This window comes from Ursus arctos, unplaced genomic scaffold (genome assembly GCF_023065955.2).
Source record: "Ursus arctos isolate Adak ecotype North America unplaced genomic scaffold, UrsArc2.0 scaffold_31, whole genome shotgun sequence".
Taxonomy (NCBI): Eukaryota; Metazoa; Chordata; class Mammalia; order Carnivora; family Ursidae; genus Ursus; species Ursus arctos.
The window spans coordinates 7,637,649-7,655,625 of NW_026622997.1; the positions used below are offsets into that span (position 1 = coordinate 7,637,649).

Below are 17,977 nucleotides of genomic sequence, written 5' to 3' on the forward strand. Positions count from 1 at the left end.
ATTTTTCCCTCTTTTTTCAAAAGAACTTTTCCTGTTTTACTCATTTACTCCTCCAGGATAACCTTATAATTAGTTTGTCAAATTGGGGTTTTGATTGGAATTACATTAGAATCATGGATTAATTTGGGGCAATTCTTGCGTTGGCCACATCGATTCTGTCTTATAATAATGGTTGCCATAAGTCATGATTTTCCTGTCTTCTACTCAAGTTTCATGGTTTCCTTTCTACTCTTGCACCTCTACTAATTCCTAGATATTTTCTAATTTTGTTGATATGGTAAATGGATTTCTTCATTACAATTTCTAACTTACTCTTGTGGTTAAATTTCTATTGAATTTTTGTAAATTTACCTGGAATCTTGCTATCCTGTTGGTCTCATTATAACTAATAAGTTCAAATAGTTTGCTAATTGATCCTCTAATTGCTAGGTATCTTCTTTCTCCTTTTGTAATCTTCATATTTTAGTTCTCCTTCTTGACCCATTTCAGCATGTGGAATATCTAGAAAAATGTACAATAACGTTGGTGATAATAGGTCTTGCTTTGGTCTTGACTTTAATGGAAATGCTTGTAAGATCTTAACACTAAGCATGATGTGGTTTTCTAGCAGAAATTTCTTATCAAGTTAAATGTTGTTAAATGCTTTTCTGGTATTTATCAAAATAAGTATTTTTTTTTCTTTTTGGAATTCTTGTAGGCTTTCTTTTATATTGTTTATTCTTATTTCATTTTTACTATATTTCTTCTTACATTGTTTTTCTTCTTGGGATTAGTAATTGGGTCATTATGACATATATTACCAGGTTATCTAATGCTGAATTGTTCTTGCTTTCATAAGCATAGATCCACCTTAGTTATATCTATTAAAAAATGAGTGGGTAAGTAAATTATAGTCTATCTATACAATGAAATACTGGTTGGCATTAAAAGGGAATGAAGTGATACATGTAACAACATGGATGAATCCCCAAATCATGCCAGGTGAAAAGTCAAAGACAAAAAGCACCTCTTGTATGATTCTATTTATTTTAAATTCTAGAATAGACAAAAGTGACATAAATAGTGACATAAAAAAATCAGTGGGTGCCTGGGGTGACAGAAGTGTTCTATCTATCGATCGGGGTGGTGGTTTCATGCATATACACATTTGTCAAAATTCCTTGAACTTTATGCTTTGAACGGGTGATTCAATGTAAACTATGCTTCAGTAAGTTGATAAATAAGAACAAAATCTATGTTATTGCCACAGTCTTGCAGCCAAAAGTTGTGCTGCTTAGTCCTTGAGTCACTTCCGTTTGGCTTCCATTGCCACCGCTGCGTCAACATTCCCTTGCTAAGGCCCCCGGTGACCTCCATGTTGCTAGTCACAAGGGCAGTTCAGTCCTCACCTCCCTTGCCCTCTCCTGAATTGGACGCAGTTTGTCCACTTCCTCCTCCTCGAAGCTCTCCCTTCCTGCGGGTCTGCTCACCACTCCCTCTCCTGTTCTTTCCCATCTCGTAGGCTCCTTCTCTCAGGCATCCTTTGTTCGTCCTCACTCACTGGCCAGCTGGCCCTGAATGTCAGCACCTCCGGGCTCTCGGCCCCCGCCCCCTCCCCGGGCACTCTCCTCTCCCTTCGCTTCACGCCAGGCAGCCTCATCCATGATAAACATGGCTGAACCTCTGTAATCAGACTCCCAGCTTTCTCACCAGAACTGCTCTTCCTCCCATCTTCCCATCCCTGTCCAATCACCCGGTTGCTAGAAAGCTGGAAGAAAACTTTGATAATTCATTTTGTCTCACCCTCCACAATTTACCTCCTGCAAGATGGCTTCTTCCAAGTGTGTCTCAAATCCACCTCTTGATATCCACCTTCACTGGCCCCTGCTAGAAGCCACTCTCATCTCTCACTCCTGGGAGAGCCCCTAAGTAGCCCTCAGACCCCCACTCCTGGCTACCCTCAACGTGTCTTCACATGCCGGGCACAGTACATGCTTCTCATGACCTATCTGCTCTAAAACACCTCAATAGCCACGAGCGCATAGATTTTCACTCTGGTTTGTTTGTTTGTTTTAAGATTTTATTTATTTATTCGACAGAGAGAGAGACAGCCAGCGAGAGAGGGAACACAAGCAGGGGGAGTGGGAGAGGAAGAAGCAGGCTCATACCGGAGGAGCCTGATGTGGGGCTCAATCCCATAATGCCGGGATCACGCCCTGAGCCAAAGGCAGACGCTTAACCACTGTGCCACCCTGGCACCCCTCACTCTGTTTTTTAACTGTTTTGTCTTTAGTACCTAAAACAGGGTATGGGACCTACTAGGGTGAATGGAGTAATTGCACTTAAGATAGAAACCTCCAGGTCCTCCCTGCCTTCAGTGCTCTGCGTGACCCAGGCTCTCCTCTCCCTAGACATATTCCCCTTGTTCTTCCCTTTACTTGTTTATCTCCAATCACACCATCCTGATTTTTCCCCTAATCTTGTGCCTTTGTTCATATTCTTCCCTTTGCAAGGGGAGCACCTACCTGTTCCTGGATTAGCTGTGCTTTGGGGCTTCACAACTCTGTTTCAACAGTGCACACAGGGATAAGTGTATCCAGAAGGGGGAGTAGATATCAGAATACATACACTGATAATAAGATAAGCACAGACCAGCTAATTACCAGTTTACTAAATAATGTAGAAGAAAAAGCTTCCCAGAATGTTGGCACTCTATATCGAAGACAACCCCTTGGGTTGCAATATAGGGAAAAATATGAGCAAAAGCACAGGATTAAGGTGCCAGCAACCAAATTGGTACCATTGCTATCCAATCTGTCAGTTAACCAAATGAGCTATTGGAGAACTATTATATGAACTAGACATAAACTACCCCAGGGCAGGGGTCTTACTGGGTTCATTGTCCATTGTTGCATCCTTAGAGTCTAGGCCAGAGCTTAGCACATGATATAGGGAGAAGGAAAATTAGTTAGAAAAACGAGTGAATGAAATTAGAGCAAAGAGAATTGATTTGAACACTCTTAAGAAATATGCCATGCTATTATCGTGGTTCAATGCAAGATGGTGAACCTTGAATATGAAGGACTTTACCTGTTCTAGACTAACGATTTTTCTGGAGTTAATGTATTTTTACTTTAAAAAACCCACAAAGATTAAAACACATTAATTTTTTTTAAAGATTTTATTTATTCATTTGACAGAGAGAGAGACAGCCAGCGAGAGAGGGAACACAAGCAGGGGGAGTGGGAGAGGAAGAAGCAGGCTCACAGCGGAGGAGCCTGATGTGGGGCTCGATCCCAGAAAGCCGGGATCACGCCCTGAGCCGAAGGCAGATGCTTAACGACTGCGCCACCCAGGCGCCCCAGAAAACATTAATTTTTTAAAAGTAGTTCAGCAAGTAATGTAGGACATGAACGATAATAACAAATTAATGAGTTTTAAAGGCATAAAAGTCCTGGAGCACCTGGGGGGCTCAGTCAGTTAGGCGGCCATCTCTTGGTTTCAGCTCAGGTCATGATCTTAGGGTCATGAGATGGAGCTCCACGTCCACGCTAAGCAACCTGCTTAGGATTCTCTCTCTTCCTGTCCCTCTGTCCCACCCCCTCCACTCACACTCTCTCTCTCTCTAAAAAAAATTAAAAAATAAAATAAAAGTATGTAAGTCCTTGCAGTAATACAGTTATGTCTCGTGAAAGCAATTGAAAATTTTAAATAGCTCTTATTTTGCCTTGATAGAAAACACCTGAGTTTACCTGAAAATAGAGGGAAAAATCTTACCCAATTTCCTAACTATCTCAGCTAATGTATCACATTTTGTATAGAGAACTAAAATTTGCAGTGCATATTCGGTCTTTGAAAACTGACCTTTTAAAATACTGTACAGTGATCACATATTTAAATCGTTCATTTACAGGGAAACTCATTTATCTGCTGAGGCGAAATATCTTATTACCAGGATTTGTCGTAACACGGTTACAAACTGAAGGAAGGGCTCCTGCAAGAGCTCTTTGAAAACCTCTTTCAGTAACATCCTCTTGTTCTTCCTGTGCTCTGCTTTTTTTTTTTTCAGTTGTCCCTCCCACGTACTAGAAAATCACCTTTGTTCCATGACACACGTGCGGTTTCACACCACAAATTTTTCTTTGGCAGTCTAACTTTGAGCTGATTCATTCACCCCACATCATTCCATTCACACCCTGTAGACTGGGCCCCTGTCACGGCAGCTACTGACCGTCTGATCTTTTTTCAGATCAGAAAGTGTCTGATGTCAAGTTCTGTCTGCGTGATTAGAACCCGGGCGTTTGGATGAAGAAATGCTTCCGAGCTGCACCTGTTCACGAGCCAGCCACCTCTCCAAGGCTGAAACGCAGCAGATCCTTCTTCAGCGCCCCCAGCTGGTTTTTTTTAAATGACAAATTCTTCCTCCAGCATATTTCTCGTCCCCAATCAGAGCATTGTTTGTAGTGATCTCAGCTACCGGCAGTGACATCGGAGGCGAGCAGGGTGCAGAACTCATGCGGTGGAAAGATGGTAACTCACCAGGTTCTACTGAAATGCCCTTTACCTCCTGTCTCTAAGCAATTCCAGGTTATTCTCTGCCTTTCCAAGAGCAAGTTTATTTGCGATTGTAAACTTATTGAAGATTTCCTTTTCAGTGGCTGAGATGGGCAGCTGAGAATGGAATTGTAACGTTAATATTGCAGGGCACAATCTCCAAGACTCGCTGAGAATGCATTTCTCATCCCTCTGGGTGAGACGAGATGGTGACACTCCGGGACTTTTCAGCTCATGATGAATCAGGGTGATCTCAGCACTGTGGAGCTTTGAGCCCCCATCCCCATTCTGCTTCTCACCTGTAGAACAAAGACAGCAACCCCTACCTCATGGGGTTGGTGTTAAAGTCATGTATGGAGCACCGAGGCTGCCCCGTGTCATTCCTCATGAAGTTCGAGTGAGTCTCTCCCTGACCTAAACTAGAAGAGTAGTTATGGGCAGATGAGAGTTCTGGGTTACAATCTTAGGATAGATTTCTGAGTGAGGAAGAGTTGAGGATGGTGAGAACATGGCAGTAATCTGCTAAAAGAAACAGACCAGGGTAGAAATCGCCTGATTTGACTTTTGATGATGTTAAAAGCCCTCTTGATATTGTAATCCCCAACCACATTCCCCTTCTTTCCCTCCTCGAGATGGGCTGCCAGTTTCTTTGGGTAATCGAAGACAGCATTTCTGATATATCAAAACTCTGAAGATATTTGGAAGCCAGTTCTCCAAAGCTGTACCTTCACAAAATCTGGCTGTCCTAACCATATTTTTTTTAGTTCTAGCCTAGGAAAGAAAGAGAGAAAGGCTTCAGATTTGGAACCCTGCCTTTGGGGACATTCTCTCAGACCACTACAAAGATGTTCCCTCCTTGGGGCACTGGCCTACATCAAAAGACAAGAGGCTTGTCTTTTCACTCTCAATGGTGCGTGATACAGGACTGAAGTTCTTGATTTTTGCTTGGCCCAATTTATCATAAAAAATGTCCAAATGCCACAACTTCTTAATCCAGTCATCTGTTGAAGGGCATCTCGGCTCCTTCCATGATTTAGCTATTGTGGACAGAGCTGCTATGAACATTGGGGTGCATATGGCACTATTCAGCTATCAGAAAGAACGAGTTCTCAACATTTGCTGCAACATGGACGGCACTGGAGGAGATAATGCTAAGTGAAATAAGTCAAGCAGAGAAAGACAATTATCATATGATTTCTCTCATCTATGGAACCTAAGAACTAGGAAGATCGGTAGGAGAAGAAAGGGATAAAGAAAGGGGGGGTAATCAGAAGGGAGAATGAAGCATGAGAGACTATGGACTCTGAGAAACAAACTGAGGCTTCAGAGGGGAAGGGGGTGGGGGATTGGGATAGACTGGTGATGGGTAGTAAGGAGGGCACGTATTGCATGGTGCACTGGGTGTTATACGCAACTAATGAATCATCGAACTTTACATCAAAAACCAGGGATGTACTGCATGGTGACTAACATAATATAAAAAAAATTTTTTTTAATGTCCAAATGCCTAGAAATAAATTTAACAAAAAATTGTGTGTGTGTGTGTGTGTCCTGTTAAGAAATCACAAGTTCATGAACATATATTTGTATATGACCTTCTGAAAGTTTTATTGTTTTGCTCTCATAGGTAAGTCCAGCTGATACTAATATCTGTTTAGCTTCAAGGCAGGAATCAACTTGAGTTGTTTTCCATGCGCGTGCCCAAATATTCCAGAACGATTGAAAATTTTCTCCCTTCACTTCCAACTTTGAAATGCCATGTTCGTTATAGCTATGATGACCATATGACTTATTACCCAAATTGGTTCAATTTTCAGAGTAAAAGAGGGCATTGATGTTAATTATAAGTCTCGATTCAATTAAGTATGTTCTCTCACCTGGTTCTTCAAGACTGTCTTGGATAGTCTTGGTCTTTTATGTTGTATAAATACTAGGACCACTTGCCAGGTTCCACCAAAAATATCTGTAGCTTACATGTATTTCTATGGTATGTGTACCACATATCTTTCCATCCTTTTCCTTGCAAACTCTTATTTTTAAGTTATGGACATATTTCCTATAAACACCAGATAGTATTTTTCCAATCTAGCCTAACTATCTTTGTCTATTAACTGGCACAGTTAGCCAATTTACATTTTAAGTAGTTACTTAAATATTTGGAGTTTAAAATACCATCTTGGTGTTTGTCATGCCTGCTTTGTGTACCTTTCTTTCTCTTTTCTCTCTTTTTGGATTGATTGATTATTTTTTGTTATTCCCTTTTCCTCTTTGGTTTATTTTGAAAGTTATAAACCCTTTTACTATTCTTCTGGTGGTTACCTTAGACTATAAAACAGGCATCCCTGACTTATCAAAATAGAATGTAATCGTAATTGTACTTTTATTCTCTTCCCAGACAATGCAAGGACTTTTGAATTTTTACCTTATTTCCTTCCAGAAGAAGAAAAGAAGGAGGGAAAGCTTGCCTACAATAGATTTGCTAAAATGTTTTTATTCTGTGGACTATCTTACTATCATCACAGATGTCAGTACATTCAGGCCAAGAACTCCGTATTTTGTTCTTGGCTTGTCGAAGATCCAAGAGGACAAGAGGAGGACTGAGATGAGGCTGGCTTATAGAATCTTAGGAAAATTTATTAAGCAGCCCGCTAGTTTTGTGGGAACAAGAAAATGCAGCATTTCAAGCCTCATTCCAAGGAGTACGTGTATACTAATCCGAGCGCAGCCCCCCACCCCCACAGCACTGCATAAAGCCATCCCGTTGCCATAATAAACCTATATCACCTGATGGGCATCAAGAACCTTCATCAGAAAACATGCAAGATGGTTAACAAGCGAGATCTTGGCACCCCCTCTTCGCTTAACAGTCTCTCCCACTATATTATCCTTTCTGTCATTTCTTGGCATCTTTTATGATAAGACACCCACTTCTTGACTCCGTGTGATCCCACACAAGCGCCACATCAGGTAGGATAAAGGAGAACAAAAAAGGGAAGGCAGGCTGTCACCAGGTGGCTCTTTAATAGCTTGAAAGAATAACAGCAACAACCAAAAATACAAATCTTGAAGAACAAGGGATCAGAAATACCGCCCAAGGCGAGTTTGCCTTCATAGCCCAGGCCCTTAACTGAGGCTCTATATTTCAACTGAGTGTCCGTTTTTAAGCCTCCCTTCCACAATCAGTGTCTCTCTATTTGGGCTTCCGAAATTCTGTCTGTAAAATAAATTACAGTATGATCAGGATTCCTTTGGCTATCAGGCGAGCACAGCGACTTCACAGGCTACTACACTGTCAAGAATTTACACATCTGATTTTTTGCTTTTTTTTTTAATTTCAAAAGCAATCACTTGACTTTGTCAATATAAAAAAAAAGGAAAATCGATACCTGTGCCAAAGTTCATGGGTGTACGTAAACAGTGAGGAGCTGAACTTACAAGGGAAATTAAAGATCTGTTTCGGGATGGGAGTGGTATTGGCAAAGATGTATGAAAACTGCCGCCATGGAAAGTGCAGGTAACAAAGCTCTAAGCTTGACCTTGTTTTTCCAGTCTCTAAGGGGAAGAAAGTCTGCCCAAGAACAGGATGTTGGATGAGGGATTGTGCCGAATGAAGAAAATGAACGGATGGTCAGCAACAAAGTTTTCCTCGTGCATCATCATGGCAAAGGTGGCAATGCCTGCTGTGGCGGCTGCCGCCTCGGTGCCCTCTTCATTCACTTCCACAAAGGACTTGTGGACAATTTTTGATATGAAAAGATCCCTGGCCCCTGACATGCCGGACAGATCAGCCTTGCTATTAAAGAGATCCTGGACACCCAGGTGGGCTAGGTGGGAGTTGAGGTTGTAGCTCTCTTCCAGCTTGAACTTGGGCAAGTGGACGTTGACTTCAACACGATCCAGATTCTCAGCTTTGGTCCACTCGCACAGTTTTTCCAGAGTCAACTGTTCCTCAATCTGGAAGGAGAATGAGCAAAAAGAAGAGGTGAAAATGATTTTACGTAAGTAAGCTAATAAAGCATTATTGAAATGAATGGACCCATTGAATCAGTTGCTAATTAGTGTCCTCTGTGTCTTGTGCCAACACAGATTCCATTAGGAAGATGTCATTTCTTTCCAGTGATTGGTGATAATATAACAGAGCTGTGTTCCAGGCCATCAAGGGCCCAAGTACAGGAACTCTGGACACTGCGTCTATCAAGTATCCCTCCACCTCCCTACCCATGCACTCATCTACCCACCGATCCATCCACCCGGGACTCACTAAGCCCCTACCACACTAGCTTACTGTGATAGGCCATGATGACTATATTCCTTAAACAGTCAAGTGGTACAAGGGAAAACTTAAAAGCTTTCTTCTATTTATTCTGAACCCCACTGATCACAGTGGTTATCTGTGAACCTCACGGAGCTGAAGGAACCTCTAATAGACTTAGCTCCTAGGTAAAAATAGAAAAAGACCTAGTTCCTCATTAAAAAGGGAGTAATAAGAGTACCAACCTTACAGCACTGTGGGAGTATTAACTTAGTTACCATATATAAACTACCTGGTACATTGTAGGTGCTACCCTAAACGACAGCTGTTCTCATTACCCTTATAATTACTATTTTGGACTAGAGCAGAACCATTACCCACTTGTTCTACTGATGCTGATTTTCCTTTTCATGAGGCTAGAGACTTTCTTTTTATAATCAGAGAAAAAGACAAATATGGAGATACAATGGAAAGAAGGAACACATTGATTCTCATACATACTGTATACAGGGAAATGGCTAATATTAGACCCCTTCCTGAAGGCAAGTTTGATCAGGGACAGGGTAGAGAAAAACGACATAGCAGCCTAGAGGCACTGAAGAAAAACCATAATCTTTTTTTTTAAGAGTTTATTTATTTATTTAGAGGGGTAGGGTAGGGAGGGAGAATCTCAAGCAGATTCCATACTGAGTGGAGAGCGTAACGCAGGGCTCAATCTCAAGACCCCAAGATTGTGACCCAAGCTTAAAGCAAGAGTCGGATGCTTCACCGACTGAGCCACTCAGGTACCTCGAAAAACCATAATATTCAGTTTTGCCTAGTCTGAGCCCCGGCAAGAGATGACACAGCCCTTAAATGACACAGACGGGAACCTCATACAAGGTGCACATGAGAAGACAGCCCGAGCGCTCAAGCCAACACGTCACAGGAGGCTTGTTCTACTGTGTAGCTATTGGAAATGTAATTCACAACCATACGAATTGCAGCGAGGATGAGCGGTGAAATAGGGTTTTACAGGATGCCATGAACTTAGCTACTAGACTGCTTGGGGGTTTTTAGTATTAAAAAATTTGTTTTAATAAAACCATCTTCAGGGGTGCCTGGGTAGCGCAGTCGTTAAAGCGTCTGCCTTCGGCTCAGGGCGTGATCCCGGCGTTATGGGATCGAGCCCCACATCAGGCTCCTCTGCTATGAGCCTGCTTCTTCCTCTCCCACTCCCCCTGCTGTGTTCCCTCTCTCGCTGGCTGTCTCTCTGTCATATAAATAAATAAAATCTTAAAAAAAAAAAATAAAATAAAACCATCTTCATTTTATTGCACTTTCCCCCAAAGTTCTTCTAAGAGAGTTTCCACGAGCTGCCGCTGACCCGTGTTACATGTAGTACACATGTTTAAATGTTCTCCGCCACAACTGTTCCCTGACAGTAGCTGAAAATGTAAACTTAGGGCTTCGGAGCAGTAACGTCCACGAGCTACTTGACAAAGGAATGACAAAGGATTGCCAAGGAAAGTAACATCCGTAAACACATACCAAGCACCGACCGCTAGCACCACCCACCACTACCCCACACGCAGAGTGGACACGCCAGGAGGAGCCATGAAGCACGAAGCTGGGAGCTGTTACCTTCTTGAGACCCGTGGACTCATCCTCGATGTCATCGGGCAGCAGGATAATCATGCTGAGCTCCCTGCCCCGGTAAGGCAGTTCCAGCACCCGGCACTTAAGGTCCTGGATGTAGCCAAATGGGAATTTCTTCTTCTGATACATCATTTTCACGGTTTTTTTGTCTTTCTGAACAGTTGGGAAAAAAACAAATCATTCACATTTTTATCCGCATTTTCGTCGAGTGAAGAGTAAGTTTAGGCAATTACCTCACCTCACCTTATTCAATCGGAACGGCGTATCGACAGTGTCTTCCTTCCCGAACTCGTCCTCCCAGCTGCCTTTGAAATAGATGGCATTCACCAGCACGAGTTTCGTCATGCTGTCAACCACACCTGCAGCCAACAGTTCCGGAATTTTCCCTAAAACGATACAGTTAGCTTTTTTAAAAATCCACATATCAGAATTCCAAATTGGAACAGACATTTGATTAGCACTGAAATGCAATCCAAAAGCATATTCTGTACTTAATTTTTCTTTCACATGGTATTAAGTTAGGAAAGCCCTCTACCAGTGTGTTTTTACTTTAAATAAGCCAACGGAAGGGCTCACGGGCTAAAACGGGGAAATTCTCCTTTTCGGGAGTGTATGGTACACAATGAGCTTTATTTCGAGAATGACCATTCTTTTTCAGAAAAAAAAAAAAGATCCTGAACGAAAATATTTTTAGTCAGTAGTAAATCACTTTTTCAAATCCTCTAAGTAGAAGCCTACTCTCACAAAAAAAAAAAAAAAAAAGATTTTAGTAACGATCCAAAAGGTAGGACAGTTACTCCACTGAAAATGGGATCCACCCGTGACCACAGCGTGGCCATGACCAATTCTTTGCATAGAAGACAGGTGTTCTGCAGGTGCCCTGACTCCTCCCACAACTAGGTTAGCGAGAGTTGTGCTCAACAGTCCCAGCTACCATCCCTGGTTTCTTAGATGGGAAGTGGATAAAAATTATTTATGACCACAGCAGTTCGTGAATATTCGTTTGCAAGTATTAGGGTACTTCTTTCCAAGTGCGCATAAAATAATCCGGGCCAGGCTGGACATCCCTCAAATTTGTTATCCTTTTATTCTACATTCAATGTGAGTTTTCATTTTAAAATGGACGTTGGGAACTTATGGGGGAAAACGTATTTAGCTGCTTCAGTTAAATCACGCTAACGTTTCCTCCGTGAAGAATTTCTATGTGTGAACACTGTCCCACTGGGCAGTGCACAGTTCATTCCCAGGATGAACTCCAGGATTCCCAGGGTCAGGAAGAGGGAACAGGAAACAGGGAGAGGCAATCAGATGCAGGTGGGGAAGCCGTCAGGAGAAGAACGTCAGTGTGTAACGATTACGTTCTGCCTGGTCTCTTACCTTCTGTCTGCCCTTTGACCCACTCATTAATCACCTTCCTCGAATCTTCAGAGGCTTTTTGAAAATCCACACTGGCCAATTCAGCACCATACATTTTCTGAGTTGAAGTTAGGAACTCCTGTTTAAAAAAAAAGGAAATGTCATGAATAACTCCTACTGCATACAGAGTTTCTTTAAAGCAGAAATGGTCCTAAAAGGTACAAATTGCATTATAACAAAAAAAAAAAAATTCTAACTTTATACTTTTTTTATTATGGTAAAAAAGAATACATAACATTAAATTTACCATCTTAACCATTTTTTATGTATAGTTCAGTAGTTTTAGTGTTGTGTAAAATTTACCAATTCTTTTCCAACATTTGGCTAACATTTTCATAAATAAGCAAATATTGATTGCACTTGGAAATGAATTACGGAATTCACTCCTGCTTTAGTAAAACAGTCAGGATCGATCTTTTCCCTGTGAAGAAATAGGAGTGCTGTCTGTCATATGTTCTCATTCTGTATCATTTTTCTGAATTTTTATAAAAATTAAAACTGATTTCTATGACTTGGTTATGCTAGGGGAAAAAATCTGCATTGTCTAGTGAGTTTTTGAACAGGAAGTACAAAGTACTTACAGGGAGGAAATTATACGTCTTCTCTCCATATAACCTATTAGCAAGTTTCAGGATATAGGGAGCTCCACGTTTGTTGATATCAGCATTCAGACTCTGAAATCTTGAATGAATCTCCTTAACCGTATCAAAATGGAGAGTCTAAAATAAAGAAAACATTCTTTCTATAACCACTTACTTAGAAATAATAAGGTGATTCCTTGGCATTTGCTTCTGTCAAATTAAATTAATGTGGTTTTTTTACTAATTATTCATGGTCCACAGCCTCATGTTCTATTAATTTCTCATTGGTGAACAAATAATAGAGAATCCAAAATGTATAGCTTTGTGAGATGCAATAATTACAACATTAGAAACTGCTTTTACACCACGTTTTGTTATAATTCTAGTTCTACAATATGAGTGGTTAATAAATTCAATGTTTATACAAGTCTGCTTTTGTCCCAAAGAAAATCATAAATAGTATGTTCATGCGCTTATCTTGCATCTAATATAATTTCACTGAACGTTCTCAGAAATAAACACTAACAATACGAGTCATGACTTATGCAGGAACACAAAGATATTGCAGGTAGAGGGATTTTTTATATACTATTAGCATCAGTAACTCACTTATTTAAAAATAACTTCTTTAAACTTAACATTTGGCAAAGTTTAGTTCTTCACGTATCAGTTACAAATCAAGAGTCCCTTTATGGTTTCATGAGGACTGGGCTGGTTCTTTGCTTTTAAGACACAGAGAACCCACCTAAGTGTACAAAGTTCACTTACTCACCAAGATACAGAATGTTTGCACAGTTGCTATGATCGCCCTGCTCCAACGGAAATGGGAGTGGGGGAGGACCTTCAAACTATTCTTTGCTGAAGGCATGAAGTCCCTGGAAAGCTTCAAACTAGGAGCTGATAGAGGGTCCCTGGGCGGCTCAGTCCATTAAGTGTCTGCCTTTGACTTGGTTCCTGAACCTGGAGTCCGGGGATCCAGCGCCTGCACAGTATCTGGCTCCCTGCTCAGTGGGGAGTCTGCTTCCCCCTCCCCCTCTGCTCCTCTCCCTACTCCTGTTCTCTCTCTCTCAAATAAATAAATAAAATTGAAAAAAAAAAATAAAAACTAATATTACCCTGTTAGGGGCAACTAGCAATTAGTACAAGTAGATTTTTGAAAATTTTAAAATGCTTTCTTATCTGCAGTAATGAAGATGACTGGTTCTCCATAAAGTACAGTAATAGAAGCTTTGCAGCTGGAACAGTCCATAAACTTGAATCCAGGGCTGGACCTTCCCTAGCAGCAGGTGCCATGTCCTTTGTGACTGGTACATTCGAAAGCCCTTCATTTTCGGCACTCCTTTCCACCAGATTCCAAGGAGAGCCAGAGTCCCCCTCTCAGAATGGAAGAACACCTAGCACAGAAGTGCCCTCCACCCTCACTAAGGACAGGAGGAAGGCATCGCCACTTCTCCTGCGGAGAGAGGGACCCAGAGAGGGACCTGCCACACCCCCAAGGGCTTGGTCCTGCACCGGCAGAGGCCGGGCTTGGCCGCTCCCTCCCTGCAGGGCCCTCCTGCTCACACAGGCGAGCTGTGTCACAGCCACACTCGGTGTCAGGCCCAGGGCTAGGCGGAGGCAATACGGAATCACACACTCGCTTTGTCCCCTCAGAAGGGCGCCACTGCCAACTTCTCCACTGTGGTGCATTTCCTATGTGTCATTATGCTCAAAAGTAACATTACATAACAGGCTTTATTCACGAGTGGCGGGTCATCACACGCAAAGCAGATACTGGAAAATCCTCGTCCAGGAAGACACGCTGCGGCTTACAGGAAAGCTGCCCAGCCACAGGCACACTGCAGGGGTTTCGTCAGCTTTCCTCCCTGCCGTCCCCTCAGCCACACAAAAAACTGTGCCGGGCGCATAGCAGGTGCTCGGGAAAGACTGGGTCGTGAAGGAAAGCCTGCATACAAATGGATTGTTCTTGGGGCTTCTTCTGAAATTCTGACCTCACCATGTATGGTTGTTGAACACAGAAAATACAGTAATAAAAACACACTGTAAGAGGGGCGCCTGGGGGGCTCAGCAGGTGAAGCGTCTGCCTTCGGCTCAGGTCATGATCCTAGGGGCCCTAGGATCCAGCCCCATGTAGGCTCCCTGCTCAGTGGGGAGCCTGCTTCTCCCTCTGCCGTCCCCCCACCCTTTGCCCTCTCTCTCAAATAAATAAATAAAATCTTAAAAACACACATACACACACTGTTAGAGCTCAAAGCTTTGCACAACCTCTCAGTTCAGACTGGACATTAGCAAGGAGACACAAGAGAAAGCAGGCTGGTTTTGTTCGTTTCTGCTGACCTTGGACACCTGTGCTGCGGTATTGCCTCGAGTCCCCAGAAAGATCATGGCCAGCGCCGAGGAAATGCTTAAGGGAGAGATGAAGATGTTCCCAGTAGGATTGTCCTTGTTCAAAGAGCGGAACAGGTCCACGGCGAAGTGGGTGTTGGCGGTGCTCAGCTGCTCCATGGTGAAGGCTACGACAGAACAGAGGCCCCGCGCTGCCCACTGCCCACACCAGCAATGAGGCAGCCCGCATTTCCCCATCTCTTCCTCGGCTGGTGCCAACCACCCTGGAACGTCCTGGAACTTGTTGTCTCTCTATTTTCAGGAAGGCAAGACCCTTCCCCATGCACACGAATGCGGGACTGGGGATGACCGGCCAGGGATTTGGTAGGGACACAGGACCAGGGCACCCTAAAGGGCTCTGGCCTGGCAGACAGGTGAGTCTGAGAAGGGGCCCTTACTGAACCCTTCCTGCTAAGTTTAGGAGCACACACGTTTCTGTGCCCTCGGTTCAAGTCTCTAGATTCCTCTGGGCCATGAATCCATTGTCCATATTTACCTGAAATAAGACTTTTTCTACTAGGAAATCATAACTACCTACCTACGCACTAAAGCAAATTCCACTGAAGTAAATACACTTGTCCTCATTACTGAGATTCATTCTAACGTTTCCCGAGGTTAAGAATCCCAAGCTCCAGAGCTAGGGCTGGATGTGAGAGTTGAAAAGCAACACAGGTTCCAGGGTTAAGCCGGGCAGCCCGACAGGGAGAAGGTGACAGCCGTCCTCTCTGTCACTCTTGCAACAGTTAGGGGCACCTGGCCTTGGATCTCAGCTCAGCCACCCACTTACCCCTCGTGACTTCTCACAGAGCCTTAATGTCCCCACAGACAGGCCAGGAAGACGACTAGCTGTGCCGGCCGCTTAGCGGGTAAGGAATAAGCTACGTTACTGTTGCTGATAAAGCATCTCTGGGTCCTGACCTCCTTTCCCTTCCTCCGATCGCGATCGCGGAAAGGAGAAGCGGGCTCCTCCGGGCCGCGCTGCCTGGAAACTGCCACAAACAGCTCAGGCAAGACGGGAGAACCGGAAGAAAAACACTCAGATCCCGGCGCATACTGATTCCAGCGGCCACACCCGGACCTCGCCGGCCAGGCCCAGCGCCCGGGACGCGGAGCGGGGCGGGGGGGGGGGGGGGGAGCCCGGGGCTGCCGGGGGCGGGGCGCACGGCGGCGGCGGAGGCGTCCGGGGCGCAGGGCAGGGGCGCGGCGCAGGGAGCAGTCCGCACACACGGGCGGGGGCTGCGGTGATCACTCGCCACCGGGCGCTCGGGGCCGATGGAGCCCCGGCTGGCCTGTTCCGCGCGGCCCGGTCTTACCGGCTCAGCGCTGGTTCGGGCTCCGGGCGGCGCGAGGTGTGGGAAGAAGCGCTAGGGCCCGAGGCCCTTATAGCTGTGGAAGGGGAGTGTCGCCCAGGCAGGAGGCGGGCGGGCGGGCAGGGCCTTGGCCCTTCCCACAGAGGACTTCCTGGGAGTCCGGGCTTGGAGGCTTGGCGTTGTAGAAGCCGAGGTGAAGGTGGGCTCCGCGCGGCGTCCTCCTCTCCGCCCCTTCCTGAGTTTTGGCAAAGATCCCTGGCAAGGATCTGATGGGCTATTTCTTACTAACGTGTGAATGACTGCGATGATTATAGTTATCTCTTAGAGGGCAAACTAGCCCCTTTGAGTGCCATCTATGTATGATATACTCCAAACGCGGAGCTCATTTGTTTATTTTTTGGTGGGGGAAGCAAATTTGGGCCTTCTTGCATAGGGCCCAAAAGGGGTCTCCAGAATAAGAGAAAACAGAGTCCGTTCCAAACAACGTCCTTGCTGTCACTGTCTGTCAGGTACCAAAGTGGACTGCGTTCCGATCACCTCGCAGGTGATGACCACAGCAGCTGAACCAACTTCCGCACCACACACGGTGATAACTCGCATCTGTGCGAATGAAGGATTGCTTACCCACCAGACCAAAACGTAGACTCACCGATTTTTCTTCCTGTACGCTTAAAATAGAAGGACTGTGGTTGACTAGTAAAGACAATAATTATTTCTGTGGGGTTTTTGTCTGTTTCTCCCTTTAAAGGTCCAGGTATGTAATTTCACCAAAATTTATAGCACTTGAGGGTATGAAATAATTCTGCGCCCCTGAAACTTCTCCCCCACTTTTTTTTTTTTTTTTTTTTTTTACAAATCTCAACATGTAAAGAGGACGAAGGAAAAATCCTATTGTTTTATTAGTACGGATAATATAGTGTGAATGGGTTAGTAGATTTCTTTCAACTGTGAGAACTTGTTTATAATGAAAAGGAGCAAAAAAGATCATAGTAATAAGTAATAAAAATATTCTTCATAGTTATAAAAAAAGCAGCAAGGTTTTAATAACTAGGATTGTAGAGTGCTTTACAGTTTATTAGAATAAAGAAATCAACACTTACGGAAAGCCAATCACAATTAAGTTGAAGTGGTTTGATCAAATCCGGTAAGGCCTCCACCATTTCGCACAGAACTAGAGAGCCGTTCGGTAGCTTCTGCTAAGAGGTCAATGAGAGAAGGTCAAGAGTGAAAATCTGCACTGAAAATGTGTTAAATTAAAATCTGAGACCCATAAACCAAAAAAAAAAAAAAAAGTTCTGAATTTTTATTTTTTCTCCTGACATTTTGCATTTGTGCTTACCTGGAGTTAGTAGTAATCTGGGTCAAATATAAGATGAAACCATTTCCTAAATCAATATATTTACTGTCTAAGGTCAAGACAAGGTAACTATTCTGTTGAATAACATTGGAGTGTTCGACTTGTGGCTTTACACTGTGCATGGCCAGTGTCAAAGGTCGCACAGAGACACCCTCATACACTGGTGATGGCACAGCCAGTTTGGACAATGCTTGGCCTATCTACTGAACTCAAATGCATGCTTATCCCAACTGGGATCCAGCTATTTCACCCCAAGGAATATCTCCAAGAGAATGGGTGTGAGGTGTGCACCTGAAAATATGTACAAGAATGTTTCTAACGACCTTATTTATCTGAGACCCAAACTGGAAACCACCTAAATGCCCATCAACAGAAGAATAGATACATTAATAGAACAGAATATATGCACACTGTTATTGTGATGAACACACTACAGCAATACACAACAGCACGTTTGAATCTCACCAACACACTGTTGAACAAAAGAATGCAGACATAAAAGAGT

The 17,977-nt window shown here is 43.6% G+C and overlaps 1 protein-coding gene across 3 annotated transcripts; it reads right to left on the reverse strand.

Moving 5' to 3' along the window:
* Positions 1-7,535: 7,535 nt before the first annotated feature.
* On the reverse strand, positions 7,536-16,205 carry SERPINB1 (serpin family B member 1). 3 transcript variants are annotated; one of them, XM_026511375.4, is made up of 7 exons: positions 16,119-16,205; positions 14,758-14,933; positions 12,421-12,558; positions 11,801-11,918; positions 10,667-10,809; positions 10,409-10,576; positions 7,536-8,487 (listed from the first exon to the last, which is right to left on the reverse strand). In XM_026511375.4, exons 2-7 carry the CDS (start codon positions 14,923-14,925, stop codon positions 8,086-8,088), a joined length of 1,137 nt encoding a protein of 378 aa, XP_026367160.1. In that variant the 5' UTR covers positions 14,926-14,933; positions 16,119-16,205; the 3' UTR covers positions 7,536-8,085. The 3 variants fall into 3 exon arrangements, with proteins under 3 accessions (XP_026367160.1, XP_026367159.1, XP_026367158.1); XM_026511374.4 differs by lacking the exon at positions 16,119-16,205 and adding an exon at positions 15,724-15,923; XM_026511373.4 differs by lacking the exon at positions 16,119-16,205 and adding an exon at positions 15,593-15,908.
* Positions 16,206-17,977: the final 1,772 nt, after the last annotated feature.

Coding starts and splice junctions, on each gene's coding strand:
- SERPINB1 (XM_026511375.4), bottom strand. CDS start 14,925: ATGGAGCAGCTGAGCACCGCCAACACCCACTTCGCCGTGGACCTGTTC. Junction 10,810..11,800: donor GGTCAAAGGGCAGACAGAAG/GTAAGAGACCAG, acceptor GTATCGTTTTAG/GGAAAATTCCGGAACTGTTG. Junction 8,488..10,408: donor AGTCCACGGGTCTCAAGAAG/GTAACAGCTCCC, acceptor TTCTCCTTCCAG/ATTGAGGAACAGTTGACTCT.